This window comes from Triturus cristatus, chromosome 2_1 (assembly GCF_964204655.1).
Source record: "Triturus cristatus chromosome 2_1, aTriCri1.1, whole genome shotgun sequence".
Classification (NCBI taxonomy): Eukaryota; Metazoa; Chordata; class Amphibia; order Caudata; family Salamandridae; genus Triturus; species Triturus cristatus.
Window position 1 is genome coordinate 1,183,370,164 of NC_140581.1, and position 15,060 is coordinate 1,183,385,223.

General features: G+C 46.9%; 1 protein-coding gene across 2 annotated transcripts in view; it reads left to right on the forward strand.

The window, feature by feature from the left end:
• DNAH6 (dynein axonemal heavy chain 6) overlaps positions 1–15,060 on the forward strand; it is a 2,458,578-nt gene that overhangs the window by 1,825,068 nt on the left and 618,450 nt on the right. For both annotated transcript variants that reach the window (XM_085636629.1, XM_085636630.1), the window contains one exon: positions 5,178–5,342. In XM_085636629.1, the coding sequence (XP_085492755.1) occupies positions 5,178–5,342 (165 nt within the window). The remainder of the gene's footprint in view (positions 1–5,177; positions 5,343–15,060) is intronic.

The window sequence follows — 15,060 nt, forward strand, 5'->3', positions numbered from 1 at the left end:
CTCCAGGAGGAAAAAGGAAAGGACCAAAAAAGTTTAACTGTGAATCAACCACCCTCCCACCCCCCAACGTTGACCACCGAACAAAGTTCATATCTGTTCAAGTTGCAGCACAAATCATAATGAGTTAGAGCTAACCATCCCTGTAAGGAATCAGAAGGGTTAACATACATCAAGTGAAATTAGTAGTGGTAAAATGACCAGCGGTAGGGACATGAGAGTGATAGGCCCATCGTGTGTAACAAGGTCAGGTGGTATCCTCATCCTGGGTTTTAAATTGTTCCAGTAGGGCATCCCACACCATTACTATGAGTTGTTGCGCAACCCACGATATGCCTACCTAGGTGGTGCATGACTTTCAGCTGAACCCCAGGACCAAACCTATTCTCGCCAACCCACCACCAGAGGTGCGGTTGGGGATTTCAAGCGGTGTGTGATCTGCCGTTTGGCTAGGAGAAGAGCAAGATCATCAAAGCGGGCCTCAGTGTTAAAGGTCTTAGGCCTAGGGTATTGTCCCCAGAAGGTAGTATTCAGCCGTATCCCAGTGTGTGGTCCCCTTGAGTGATGTGGATGATTCTCTGATGTCCTGTCAATGAGATAAGAACGTAGGGCACGACCTTAGCATATGTAGTAATTCTGTGTCATCGGCCTGGCATCTAAGGCAGGAAGCCGAAGCTATGGGGAATATTTGATGGCGTTTTGACGATGTTAAATATGCCCTATGCAATAGCGAGAACTGGATACATTTAAAATGTATATTCCGGGGTTCATGCTGGGGTGCTTCCAAAATGTCCGATGCTGATTGTTCATGTAGCCAGGTTTCAACTAAAAACATCCCTACTGGCTTTTGATCCGTTAATAAATCACAAATTTTATGGCTGTGTTTACCTAATGACCTGCAATTTAATGACAGGCAAAGTAGGGAGTTGTTGGTGGTCTCCAAGACCCCCTCCCTCTTCCTTCCCTCTGTAGCTGGCTTAAACAAAAAATTGCATTTCCCACTTCCATTCATTCCTGTACCTACTACGATGGAGTGGAGGCAGTCTTTGTCGGCTGTTTTCCTCAGAGCCACAATCTCTTCTGAGGAATAGCACACTGTATCCCCTGAGGAACAGCCAGGGGTCCTGGCCCCTGGCGCCGTCCAGGCGCGAGAAGTGCAGACGGGCTTGCCTTTGGCGCGCCTTTGGCACGCCAGCCGCGCTCGTCCACTGACCGCCCGCTTTTGCATGTTTTTAAGTAGTATGTAGGCTGGGAGAACCAGACCGCTTTCACCAGCACTGCACGCACTCCAACCAGAAGTGAAACAGGGCCTGAGAAGATGTCGCTACACACCCTCTGCTCAAATGGCTAAAGCTGCAGCGGAACAGGGCGGGAGCACCTTCGGCTGATTGGAGAACCACTGAGAAAGTGCAGCGCCTCACAGATATAAAGTAAGTGAAACCCACATAAACACATAAAAAGAGGAGATTAAAAATGACTAAATCAGCTTCCAAAGAGCCCCCTTCAGCTAAAAACTACTTCACTATAAAGCAAATGACAGCGTATATAAAACCACTTAAAAACGGGGAATACATATTCTGCAATTGAAAGGAAAAACATGCGATGGCAGTAGACTTACAGATGTACTCGGGTTCTGAGGAAGATTTGCCAAGACAGCGCCCAAGTCATTTTCATTGCCCTGGATTGGCCAAGAAGGGTGTGGTACACAGACCATCTTCACATCTCTTTGCAGCCTCCGCTCCGTCTCCCTCTCAGGGGAGACCTTCTCACGCAATGGCAGGGGCAGGTTCTACACCCCCACCGCCAGAGCGTGCACCTTCTTGCCTGGAGATTGAACGGGGCAACCTAAGTTCTTTCTCTCTCCCACCGGATGTGGTGAATCTTATATTATCGGCCAGAAGACACTCCACCAAATCTGTCTATTCAAGGAGGTGAGCCATATTTGTTAAATGGTGTAGAGAGAGTTCAATTGATCCTTTGAAGGCCCACTTGACTAATGTTCTTAGTTTTTCTCTTTCTTTGGCTCATCAGGATTGCGCTGTAGCAACTGTTAAGGGCTACTTGTCGGCCTTGTCAGCCTTTCTTTGTTTGCCAGACCAACCATCATTGTTTAAGTCTCTCATAGTCATGAGATTCATTAAGTGTCTCGCTAATAGATTTCCTCCCACTTCTTTTATTATGCCTCAGTGGGATTTAAATTTAGTTCTCACTTTCCTAATGGGGTCTCCTTTCGAGCCTCTTCATAGTTGTCCGTTGAGGCTTCAATCATTCAAAACAATTTTTATGATTGCGATTACCTCTGCCAGGAGGGTTAGTGAGCTACAGGCTCTTAGTTCTGAGCCTCCTTTCACCACTATCCATGCAGATAAGATGGTTCTCAGGACCATAGCTGCTTTCCTGCCTAAGGTGTATCCATCAGAAGAACAAGTTACTTAAATTCGGTAATGCTTTTTCTGGTTGATACGTTATCTGCCTGTGGATTCCTCACTGACCCACCCGCCTCCCCGTCGTCTACCTACTTATGCTGAAAATAATTTGGGCTTTGACAGTCTTGTATTCATTGTCGTTGATGCTTGTCACTAGGAAATGTCTTTGTTTTAGAATTTCAGTTTCCTTTCTTCTTGAAGGGTATGTAGATATTTTGTATTCTATTTATGTTGTTGGTTCACCCGTTTGCCTCAAAGGCATGGACAAAATTGGTGGAACTGATGTCAGCTCGCCGATTAGGTCTTCTTATGGCTCAGATGACATCACACAGAGTCGCGAGCGGAGCCGTGCCATTGTGATTCCTCTTTGACATGGGAGATATGAAAAAAGTTTCTATTGAATGCTGTGCATGGGGTAATTCAAAAGGTGAGGAATCCTCAGGCAGATACTGTATCCACCAGAAAAAGTGTTACCGAAGGTAAGTAACTTGTTCTTCGCTACTGAAGTTGTTTTTTACAACAACAAAAAAAATGCTTTCAGTGGTGCCATGTATGTAATAATGTTTTGTGAAGGCAGCTAGAAGAAATCATCCGACCAAACACTAAAATTGTACGCTCCTACTACGTACGTTGTCACTTAATCATTTTATAAAAACAACTTTAAAAATGACACAGGAAATAAATCGCTATCTAACTGGGAACACGAAGTGCAGGCAAATTAAATAGCCACTTTTTTAAAGATAATCTACAAAATGTATAAAGCACTCATTTGGCCTATTCACCTAAGAGGTAGGCAATAGAGGGCCTGATTCACAAAGGGCCTCCCCACTTGTAGCGAGGCCCCGTAGTCATGGGGTAGTTCCCACACTTGGGGCAGAATCTTGATAATGAGGATTCTCACTGCGGAGATTCCGCCCTGAGTGCGGAGGCTCCCCCATGCCTGCGGGCCTCTGTCACAAGTGAAGAGGCCCTTTGTGAATCAGGCCCTGAGAGTCGGCCAGCTGCTAGAATATGTGAAAACTAATGGGAATGTCTGAGGCGTTGGTGCCAGAGGAGATCATGGAGTGAGAATGGGAAGGGCTCCAGTCAACGAAGTGAGGAGGTAAATCATTTTTGCCAGGTACACAGGACAACATAAAGTGATCTGGCTTGAAAGAAGGAATGGTCCCAGGGAAACAGAAGTGAGGCGCAGGAACACTGATAATGTTTCGGGGATTATTGGAGAGCTGAAAAAGACTAAGGTGCAAATGGGTATGCAGTAGTTTTCTAACTAATTATAAATAATTTAAATTTTTTCACTTTTACTTTTATAAAAACTACTGATAATTGATGACCTCAATATTAGAGACCAATTTGTTAACATTTTTCGCTTGTTATTGATATAAATTTAGGAGAACACTTATTTAAACTAAGATCAGTTTATTTAACTTTCAGCATTATTTCATGCTAGAGAACAATGGCCTGTAGAGTATGTTTTAAGGTACACACATAACATTCCATTACAAATCTCAAGACACCAGGATCTATGAGGTTCAGGGCACAAGTCCTAAAAAAGAAGTGGGGGGACTAACCTAGTTAATCAGAATGTAAGTGTCATCACAGCGCGTGACATCGCGGCACGTGACATCGTGGCGTGTGAAATCGTGGCGCGTGACATCACAGCACGTGACATCACAGGAAGTGGCATCAAAGTGACATCAATTCTTAAGACCTCACATGTATATTTAGAAGGTCTATCATGAGTACATTGGAGCAAATTTCGAGTACAAAGGGAAACCCTCCTGATTTAGGCAGATGATTCCCACATGTTGCCTTTTGTCAGCGTAAACTTCTTCTACCCATAGTGCTTTACAAGAAAAATAAATTATTTCAATGCCTCCTCAGGGGTAGTAAGCACCATATAAATTACATATATTTTGTGAAAATACAGGACAAAGACCAATGCATCTGACATTCTTACAGTGCATGCATATCTCCTAAACAGGGACTGAACAAAGTAAAACGCTGCCTCTCTTAAGTGTGTGTGTGAAGTGCTAACAATGTGTGAGCCTTTGTTTCCCCTCCTCTTCATTGGCATCTAGGGTTGTGGCTACTGACTACTCCCAGCCAAGAGACTCGAACAAACGGAGGCCTGATGACCTCTCAAATTGGCCCTTTGTTATGGGCCCAGCAGTAGTCCGAACTAAGAAAGCCCCCTCCCAGGCTGCACGTTGTTGTGCTGGAAAACAGACAACAACGCGCAGGCGCTGCTGAATGTGTCCCGGTGTTTGCAAATTACACCGGGACGAATTCAGCCTAGTTTTCAGTGGGGCCCAACTTCTTGGCAGGGTGGACAGCGTCCACCCTGTGAAAAAAGTGGGTCTACGCCGTCCACCCCCGTGTACCCCCGACTTGTGGCATGATGAGGTTGCACCCCCCCAACCCCCCCCCCCCCCCTCCACAATACCAGGTAAATCCAATTTTGCCCGTACAGTAGCTGCTTGAATGGAGAGGCATCCTATTAGGTTTGACAATTCCATCACCTTGCTTCCGAGTTGTAACAATTGTTTAGAAGCTGTGTGGTGAACTTCATTCAATGTAACATAGTTAGTTCAGTTTACTGGGGCTCTTGACTTCTAAGGGACATGGGACAGTTATAGCTAGGCGAGCTTCAAATCTCGATATTGAAATCCAACAATCCATTGCCCATTTCTGTATTGTTGTTCCGTCAAGCACCACATTAAATGCCATTTACATTTTCTCTTTTTTCCAAAGCTCAAAGAAACATTGGACCCTTCTTTAGAGCCTGTTCTATTAAAACAGACATTTGTAACTGGAGGAAGGATGCTCATTCGTCTTGGAGACTCTGACATTGATTATGACAAAAACTTTAAGTTCTACATGACAACAAAATTACCAAATCCACACTATCTTCCCGAGGTAAGATATAATGCTGTAACATGTGAGAGTGAAATAGTTGAATTGGAAATAAAAGAGAGCCAGAGGGTTGGCGAGAGAAAGAGTGAGAGTAAGAATATGTAAGAGAGGAAGACAATGTTGATGTGTTAGAGAGGGAGATTGACTTTGGGTCATCAGAAAAATGTTTAAAAAGTCGGAAAACAACGTAATGGAGTACACCAACTGACAAAAATGCTAGAGAGTTCCTTAAAATTGCATAATCAGGGTCAAGTGTTTAAATAAATGGAAGATTTTTCCAAAAGGTAGTTCCCTGTGTGAGACAACCAGCCTGACCGGCAGACATTTTAAGCATGTGTATGAGAAATTCCCCCTGTTGTATTATCCCCAAGTTATGCTCTTGATATCAACCCTCCAGTATGTATAAAATGGCACCAACTGATGTCACAACGGAAGTAGCCTAGATGTCAACTATTAATAAGCACATATAGAATAGAGGTTCCGTGTGGTAGAGAAATCAATTGAAGCACCCATTAATTAGCATCAATTATACATCAGAGAAAAAGAAAACAGACAAACTTTGCAAGTGCAAAACATTTCCTGCTTCATAGAGTGCTTGTTGCTTTTTGATATTGACTTCTCTACCGCACGGAACCTCCGTTATATACGTGTCTGTTTGGCTATGGTTCGGAGTGGTTTTGTAAGGGACAGCCTTGTTCCTGGTTAGAACTATAATAAGCAACATATTATAAGCTAACTGCAGTAGTGCTGCACCTCCCCCAGTTGAGTTACACATATGTAGGTTCTTTCTGATTTTTATGCCCAAGGTGTTTGTTGGTTTTTAATTTTCTATTTGGTGTGTGGTGGGGCTTCTGCTCTTATTGTGGGGTGCCGCCGTTTGTATTGCACTTGCAGTGAGGGCGAGAGGAGAGGATTAGTGACTTTCCCTGTTGCCACTCCGGCCGCCATCTTTAAACCAGTCAGCGGTCTAGTAGGTTGGGGCCAGGGGATTTCGCACATTATTTCAATTTAGCCAGTGTGCGAACGCGCTTAAGTCTGTGCCCATCCGTTCGGCCCGTGATCAGCGCCAGCCATGCAGCCCGATTTCACACTGCTCTGGGTGGGAAACGGCCACTACAACACGGCCGTTTCCACGCATAACCATAACCACGCATGCATTACAACGCATGCGTGGTTACAACGAAAAGCCTTTATCACGCCTTTACTATGAAATTCGTAGTAAAGGCATGTGTGCTAAAGTGAAAAAAAAATAAAAGGGGGGGTTGGGGGGGCTTCCCCCCCCAAAAAAAACGTGGGATTAAAAAAGAGGGCTTGGGGGGAGGGCACCCCCCCAATTTTTTTTTTTTTAAACGGACCTGATTCTGTCAATAAAAGAGAGATATGGAGGCAATCCACGTCGTTAGAGGAAACGGAAGGACACTTCTACTTCCTCTTAACGACGTGGAACGTCACCAAGGAAGATCGAGGAGAGGTAAGGGGGAATGAGGGGGTGGTGTCGCGCAAGGGAAAAATTTGAAGAGTAGATAATAAGTGTGATGTCCTTTAACAAACAAATGCCATTAACATGCATAATTTAACAACGAAAATCGTTGTGAAAGTATGCGTTAAATGCACTTTCGTGGTAAAGGAAATTCGTGGTGATGGCATTCGCGTTGTAACGCATGCGTGGTAAAGGCATGTGTTACAACGGAATGCGTTGTAAAGTCATACATTCTTCTGGGCCAGACCTCAGTCTACTCCTCTTCGGAACTCCGCTCATTGAGGTCTGGGACGCTCTGTAAAAGTATGTGTTCTATTTATGGTACTATTTTACCCAGGGCTTTAAGTGGGCTGGGTCTGTCCGGGTCTGAGACCGGCAGTTATTTTCAGGGGGCCTCGAAACGGGTCTCTATCGGGCTCTATTTTCGGGCCTCGCAGAGGTAGTTCGTTTAATTTTTTATTTGGACAGCAGTGAGAGCATGCACATTGATATGTGCATGCTCAGGTGTCGTGTGAAGATGACAAGTGGAATGTATTCTTTAAGAGCACAAGGACCGCCATTCAGAGGTGCAACTAGAGCCAAATTTCGGGGGGGGGGGGGCTGACTCTTCCAGCAATATGCAGAGTGGAGCTGCAGGGGCAACACAGCCTCGTTAATAAGTAAATGGTCTTTTTAAAGACCTGTGAAGTACTCGAGTGTGGCTGGTGTGTGCCCAGGAAGCTGTGAAGCTGTGAAGCTGGTCCGACACACACGACTGCGGGCGGGGGTGGGGGGGTGGGTGGGGGGCTTGGGGGGAGAGAGTTTTCCCTTTGATTCTGAGCTACATCACCTTCAGCTGCTGCGCTCACAATTCACGGCTTTCAACCAGAGCATAAAATCCACTGAACATTATTCTCGGCCATAACCCCTAAGGTGCTGATTGCGTCCTGCACTTACATTATAAAGCAGAATAAAAGGGATTACAACTTTTGCCATCTAATGCGCTTTCCTATTTAATAAATGAATGAATAAATATCTGTTTCTTCCAGTCACCCGCCCGATCCTCTCCGGATGTCTACAGTCTGTTTAGTACGGAGGGGCCGGCTTCTTGGGGTTCTTCTCGCTTGTTCTGGAGGGCCTGGAATCTATCTGACTGGTCCAGTCACCAGGGGTGTGGAAGTGGGGATATACTGTCTGCATCAATGTGTAAGCAGGGGTGGTGTCAGCTAATATAGAGGCTTAAATAGACCCTATCCCTCAGTGTACTGTGCACGCTGCAGGTGGACTAACTGGAAACAGTACGATTAGAACTGATCGGCTTCCAGCTGCTTATTGAGTATGGAATGGCTGTCAGCCAAGGTCGGATTGATAAGACAGGCACTCAGGCAGGGAGGGACGGGCTGGTGACTGAGGGCCAGTTGTGAGCTGGTCTTTTAGATGCTATGTTGGCCCTTTTGGTGTCTTTCTGTATCATTTGGCTGTCCTACGCGGCCCGAAGGGGGCCTGAACGGCCTCGCTGGGGACAGTGGTCTCTTCTCCTCTCTCCCACCCAGATGGAGGCCCGCACTGTTCTTCTCTGCACCCTGCCAGGCCGGCTTGTTCCTGTGCGGGACACTGGTCCCCACAGCCATGACGTCATGCCAGGTGAGCAGCGTTGTAGGAGGACACTGTGGCATGTTTTGACAGTGCTTCTAGTACACTCAGCCTCATGTGAAGCCACCCTATACGGGAGGTATCTGCCTGGGCATTTCCCAGGATGACAACACCGGTCTTGGGGTACTGGGGAGGGTGTATGGCGTTATCCATACATAGCCTTGCCGAAATATGGAGGGGAGAGAGTGAGCCTGAGCGGGGAATTCCAAATCTGATGACACGCTGAGGAGTCCTAGTGCTGACGGCTACACTAGTTATCTTTATTTACACCACGCCCCTACTTAGATAGACCACACCCATTTGAGGTTTGCCCCGCCCCTTTTAGAGCACCCCCAGTTTTTTCCCACTTAAAGCCCTGATTTTACCCCTTGCTTGTAGTTTCTGTTCATGCTCCCTGCCAGGTCCAGATAGGCCACACAGCTGCACTGACATGCCTTTACTACTTACTACGAAACCTGGGAATACTTTTAGGGATTCGGACAGCGCTTGGTAATGTGCGCTTTTTTTTCACAAAAATGCCTTGCACGTCCATGACTTATTCAGTGATGACCAACTAGATATTCTTTTTCTTACTGAAACTTGGATGTCTAATAACTTTGTCCTTGACGTAGCGTTAGCAATCCTTGAAGAATGCTCTATGCTACACTGTGACAGAATTGGAAAAAGAGGCGCAGCAATTGTTTTAAAAAAATCTTCTAACTGTGTCTCATTTGATCTAACGGAGCTCCAGGTGGCAGAATCCTTCACTTTTTGCCTAACACTATCAGCCAATAAATCCTTGACTGGGGTATTAGTATATCGACCCTCTGGCTATGCAGGAGAGTTTATATCTTCTTTGGATGTATGCCTATACAAATACTTGTTGAAATATCCAAATAGTACAGTCCCAGGGAACTAAAATCTACACCTGGGTCAGGTCTCAGACCAACATGGCCTAATATTACTTGTAAATATGGCATTATGAAATATGAGGCAATTTGTCAACCAGCCCACCTATGTCATTGATCCTATCTTTTCAAATTGCCAGGTTGTTGTATCGGATATCAAAAAGAGTAAGTGGACAGATCATGCTATAATTCATTTTGAATGGTGCGTCGAACATGGCCCTCAAGGTCGAATGATTAGTCCTCCCCTGCCCTATAGGAATTGGCCCAAAGTCTCTAGCTTGGAATTTACTTCCACTCTTGAGGTGTATGTCTCGCCCATGAACAGTGATATTGAGTCTGATTCTCTGGCGGTAAATGCTTGTTGGTTGCAGATGGCTAATATTTTTGCCCCTATCAAGGAAAGAGCTGTTTTTTCCCAAAAGCAGGCTATATTCTGCTTCTTGGTTTAACGAAGAGTTGAAGAAGCTGCATAAGTGTTGAAAAAAATTGGAAAGAGGCTGGAAAAATAATTACCTGCCTCAGGATATGGAACTATGCAAAAAAGCATTAAATAATTACCATCAATCGATCAAGAAAGCACAAGCAGACTTTTTTGCCATTCAAACTTCTGAATTTAGCAACAAATCGAGTAACAACTTTAAGATTGTCAGAAGATTCACCCACCCTGAAGCTCTCCAACAGCTGCTGGATGCATCCCCTAAGTTGTATTCACAGCTATCAGATTGTTTTTATAGCAAAATTAAAGGCATTGTGGACATACTTAACACAGGTAACACAAGCTTCCCTGATGTAAGTGGGTCGGCGGACCCAAATGGCATCCCATTAAAGACCTTGTACTGCTCTGTTTGAGTGGCGAACTGTGTTGGGATGTGAGGCAGGGGGCTCCCAACCCCAATTTCTGATCTTTGCAGTAGTTTGTTACCATCTGATAGAGACATCTAGCTGCAGATTCCTCAACTTTTCAATTCTCCCCAGGCATCACACTGGATCCGGAAATCTTTCAGCAGTACCTCTGCACGTCGGGGGACAGTGTCGTACGACTCCATGATGATGTCGACTCCGGTTGTGACATTAGTGGAGTCACAGAAGTTCCCTCTGGTGCGCGGACGTAAGTTTCTACTTTTCCACGCTGTGACGCGGATCCAGAGAAGCGGTTCCTCAGGCTGTTTTTTAGACCTACCTCGACTGTTGTTGTCGAGTGGAAACTGTGTACATTTCCTATGCCTTCAGGCTTTAAGCCTTGTGGGTCTTGTACTCGAAAAATGGCGGTTAGAGACCCACATTCCGTTTGCTTGTGGTGTTTAGAACACCAAGACTACGAAGACTGCGGCTACTGCCAGAAGCTGAAGCCAAAGGTATTCTAGGAAAGCCGTATGAAACTTCGAGCAGCGCAGATGTCACGGTCTACAGAAACTTTATATTGGCCTAGGTCTCCTTCTTCTAGTCCAGAGGGTTGTTCACAGGGCCATTCTAGGAGTCGGAGCCGTTCACAGGGATGTTGCTGTCCATCGACGTCCCAAGGTAAGCGCCGGCATTTGAATTTACGGCACCCTCAACTTCGTCGCATAGAAGACTCCGTCTTTCATAACTTTTATGCTTGCCGGTTGAGGAGGCCGTACATGACACCGCCCTACGCCTCCCCGTCTTTCCGGGAGATGGGGTGTTGATGGCCCAAATGAGAGAATGCTACTCTTCTCTGCATCTTATCTTTGGGCCCCCACCTTCCTCTTACACCGCGGTGTGGCCCCATGGAGGTGAGAGGAGCCACACCGCTGGGTTCACCCTCAGTGTAAGTTGGGCTGTCAGAGTCATTGGGTTGGCGCCGGTCGGTGTTGGCCTACATCGTTTCGTCGCCGTTGCACACCCTTTTGGGGTCTCTCCCTTTGGTGTCTGTCTTTGATCAGCCGACTCTGGCATTGAAGTCGGTGGCATTGATGGAAGTTGTAGGAGGCTGGCTTAGTATATGGTCCACAATTTTTAAGTGTTACACCTTGCACTAATCCAGGCAACCCTTATGATGATTTTAGTGGTCGTTGATAACCATAGAAACCTCTCAAAGTGGTAACTGTGGAGAGCAGCATTCAGGCTAATCTTGAAGGAGTGTTAGGCAGCTTGATTTATATCAGTTTAACCTTAGGATGTATGGTAATTGAAAGAGAACCACACAGTGTATATATAAAAATACTTCTATTTATTACACAACACTCACTAACACATTGGTATATTTCCTACCCAGAGATCTCAACACAAATACACACTAATGCTTCAAATGCAATAAGGTAAGTAGTACAAAATACAGTGGTCGCCCGGGGAGGCCAAACCATATACTAAGAAAGTGGAATGCAAACTACAGAAGAGGAACTGGGGACACAAAGAACCACCCAAGGTAAATACCCCAAGGAGGCTGTGTGCAGAGTGGGAATACAGCTGTGTGACTAATCTAAGTCACTGGAGAAGTCGCCGTTGCAGCTTTGTAGAAGAAGGACCCTTCCCAGAGGACCCTGAAAGATTCCCTTGGAGGACGGAAGGTTGGAGAGCCACTCCATCCATGGATACCCAGGAGACCAGGTTATCTACACCAGGGAAGCCAGGTGTATAGGGGTGAAGAGACGTCGCAAACCTCCATAGATGACAGTGGAAGACTTGGAGAAGGAAGACTCCGGAGAAGAAGTCCGGTGGAACCCAAGGGTGTATTCTGGAAGTGAAGAACCTGCAAGCAAAGGGGACAGAGTCTATGCCACTCAGGAGAGACCAGGAGGCACGGGAGAACAATGCCTACTAATGTCGAATGGTTCAAAAGAGTTGAAGGTGTCCTTGTTGCTGCAGCTGTGAGGACCAGGCATTGCTGAGGAAGACAAGGAGCTGTGCATGAGCTGTCCCACGTCGGATGTTGGTGACCAGGTGGTCGGTGACCGGCCAGAGCACCATCAAGCCTTGGTAGCCGCAACTGGCGTGGACAACGAAGAAGGAACAATGTTAGGACAAGCAAGGTCCAGGGGACTCACCAACAGCAGGAGAGCCAGAGCAGGCCCGAGCAAGCAGAGGATTCCACTGGATCAGGAGAAGATCCTCTAGAGGACCCACAGGCCAAAGGCACAGGAGTCACAAGATGACCTCAAGCAGCTCACAAAGAAGGCTGGCCCACGGTGCAGAGGATGCCGTGAGGACGCTGAGCTCGAAGGTAGAGATGCTGGAGCTTCTAGTAGCCCAAAGATCTCTGGAGTGCAGAGCCAGCAAGCCTTGGCAACGGCAAGTCCATACGATGCAAGGGGTTCAGTTCTGACAAGGGATACTGGCCTCATTATTGCAGAGAGGACAAGTCAGGCCTTGATGTAGTTGCAGAACCACCAACTGTGTTGCTGGGCCTCTCGGGAAGTCCGTGGGGCCTCAGGAGCAGCAGACCGGTTAGCTTGGTTGTGGTGCCTGCAGATGTAGGGGAGTGAATCCTTCACTCTGAGGGAGATTACTTCTGGTGTCCTTGATGCCCACCGGTCTGTCGTAGAACCTGGATGAAGCACACACACAGGTGACGCAGAAGAATTGCAGAAGAGCGAGACAAAGAGCAGCAGGAACCTTCCTTGATGCAGTCTTGGTTCTGTGCAAAGTCTATCGAAGTCCAAACGTCCAGACGGTCGAAGAATGATGTGGGTTTAGTCTTGTCCCACAACGAATCTGAGGACCCACCTACAGGAAAGTCCTTCGGTACCCTAAGGGAAGGGTTGGACCAACGCATGGGTCCCTCCCAGAGGAGGGTTTGTACAGAAGGGAGGATACTCCCATGTCCTTTGTCCAGTTTTGCACCAGAGCAGGAGCCAAGGGCTCCCTGAACTGGCTCAAACTGGAATATGCAAGGAGGGCACCAAATGTGCCCTCAAAGCAGTCTGGTGTGGCAGGCAGTAGCGGCACTAGCTTGCTGTCAGACCCTTAAAGGCTGGTACCAGGAGTATGAGGGGGTGCCCCAAGGGAGCCCCCCAGTACATGGGATCATATTTCACATACTGGAATCCGTGTTGGGGTACGATTCTAACATGTTTGATACCAAACATGACCAAGTTCAGTGTAGCCACTATATAGTTAGACATCTCATAATGACTGATGCCCACTCTATGTATTAAAATGGCGGACACCGACCCCTCAACTGTCGGCATTCAACGTGGGACAGCTCGTGAATGGCTCCAGGTCTTCCACAGCGTCGCCTGGTCCACACAGCTGCAGCTTCAAGGTCACCCGACAACATGGGCCTTCATCTTCCATGCCTCCTGGTCACTCCTGAGTGGCATAGACTCTGTCCACTCTGCTTGCAGGTACTTTTCATCTTGAGTCCACATTTGGGTTCCACCGGACACTTTTACCTTCTTCATTCGAGGCATCTTTCTGAAGTTCTCCATTGAGTTTGACGGCGGTTTCTGACAACACTTCACACCTATGCACCCGGCTTCCCGGTGTTGGTATCCTAGTTTCTAGGATATCCACGGGTGGGGTGGCTCTCCCACCTTCTGTCTTCCACAGGGTCTCTTCAGTGGCCAAAGGGAAGGGTCCTTCTTCTTTAAAGTTGCAACTGTAGCTTACCCATTTACTTGAATTGAGCACGCGGTTATGTTTCTACTTTTTACACGGCCTTCGTGGGGTTCCTGGGTACTTACCTCGGGTGGCTCCTTGGGTCCCCAGAACTTCTATATCTTCTGGGTAGAGTTTTGACTTGAGTCGTGGTTCGCATTCCACTGTTTTAGTATATGATTTGGTCTCCCCCCTGGCAACCACTGTGTATTTGGGCTACTTACCTGTTCTATTTCCAAAATATTGTGTGCATTGTGTTCATACTCCCACTTGTACTGGTGCTAGGGCCACTAGTTGCCTTAGGGGCAGTAGTAGTAGTTTCATTGGTGCTAGCTTTAGAGCAATTGGCATCCCATGCTCTGTGGCCTTTCTCCTTAGAAAGGTAACACCAAGGTCTCTTGTGAGAGGAAGAGAAGTTTTTGGACCCACCCCTAGAGGAAAATTTTGGGGACCTTGTGAAGACTATTGTTTGTCTTTACCTTTCTCCCCAACCTTCTCTTGGGCCTTACAAGAATCTTGCTTCTTCTGGTCATCACCACCACCATTGTTAGGTCAAGCATAAAGCGGCAGCGCGCATGCGCTACTCGCTTTGCGAGGCATGCAATATTCAATAGGGTGTGGAAGCTCCGCCCACTCTCTGCCCATCTTTTTCATTGGCTTAGGTCCTAAATGCTGCCTTACGATTGGTTTTAGGCTTGTTAATCCCTCCTCATAACGGTCATGTAGTCATTTGTATCCTTCCATGGCTACTGGCCCCTTTACTTCAAAAACTATTTTCTTCCCGTGCCTCCCCCCCCCCCACAGTCTTTGACTTCTCGACCCCCGCACCCCCCGTACTGCCGTTCATGCCTTCTCGCCAGCCCGCACTCCCATTTCCAATGCAATAGGTCTCGCGTAAATGCGAGTCCTATTGCATTGCAAATGCTTGTTTTCTTTTGACTCGGCTTTCCTGTTCCGAGCACCTGCTGCTATGATGGAGGCCATCTGTGTAGACTTTGTTGCTGCCCCTCTCCCAACGTAGATTGTGTTGCCTTTAGTCCCACACCCGTTGTCAGTGTTAACTTTCTTCGTTGTCCGTGTTAACTTTGTTCCCGCCCCCTCCCGTTGTCTGTGTTAACTTTGTTCCGCCCCCTCCCATTGTCCATGTAAACTTTGTTCCCAACCC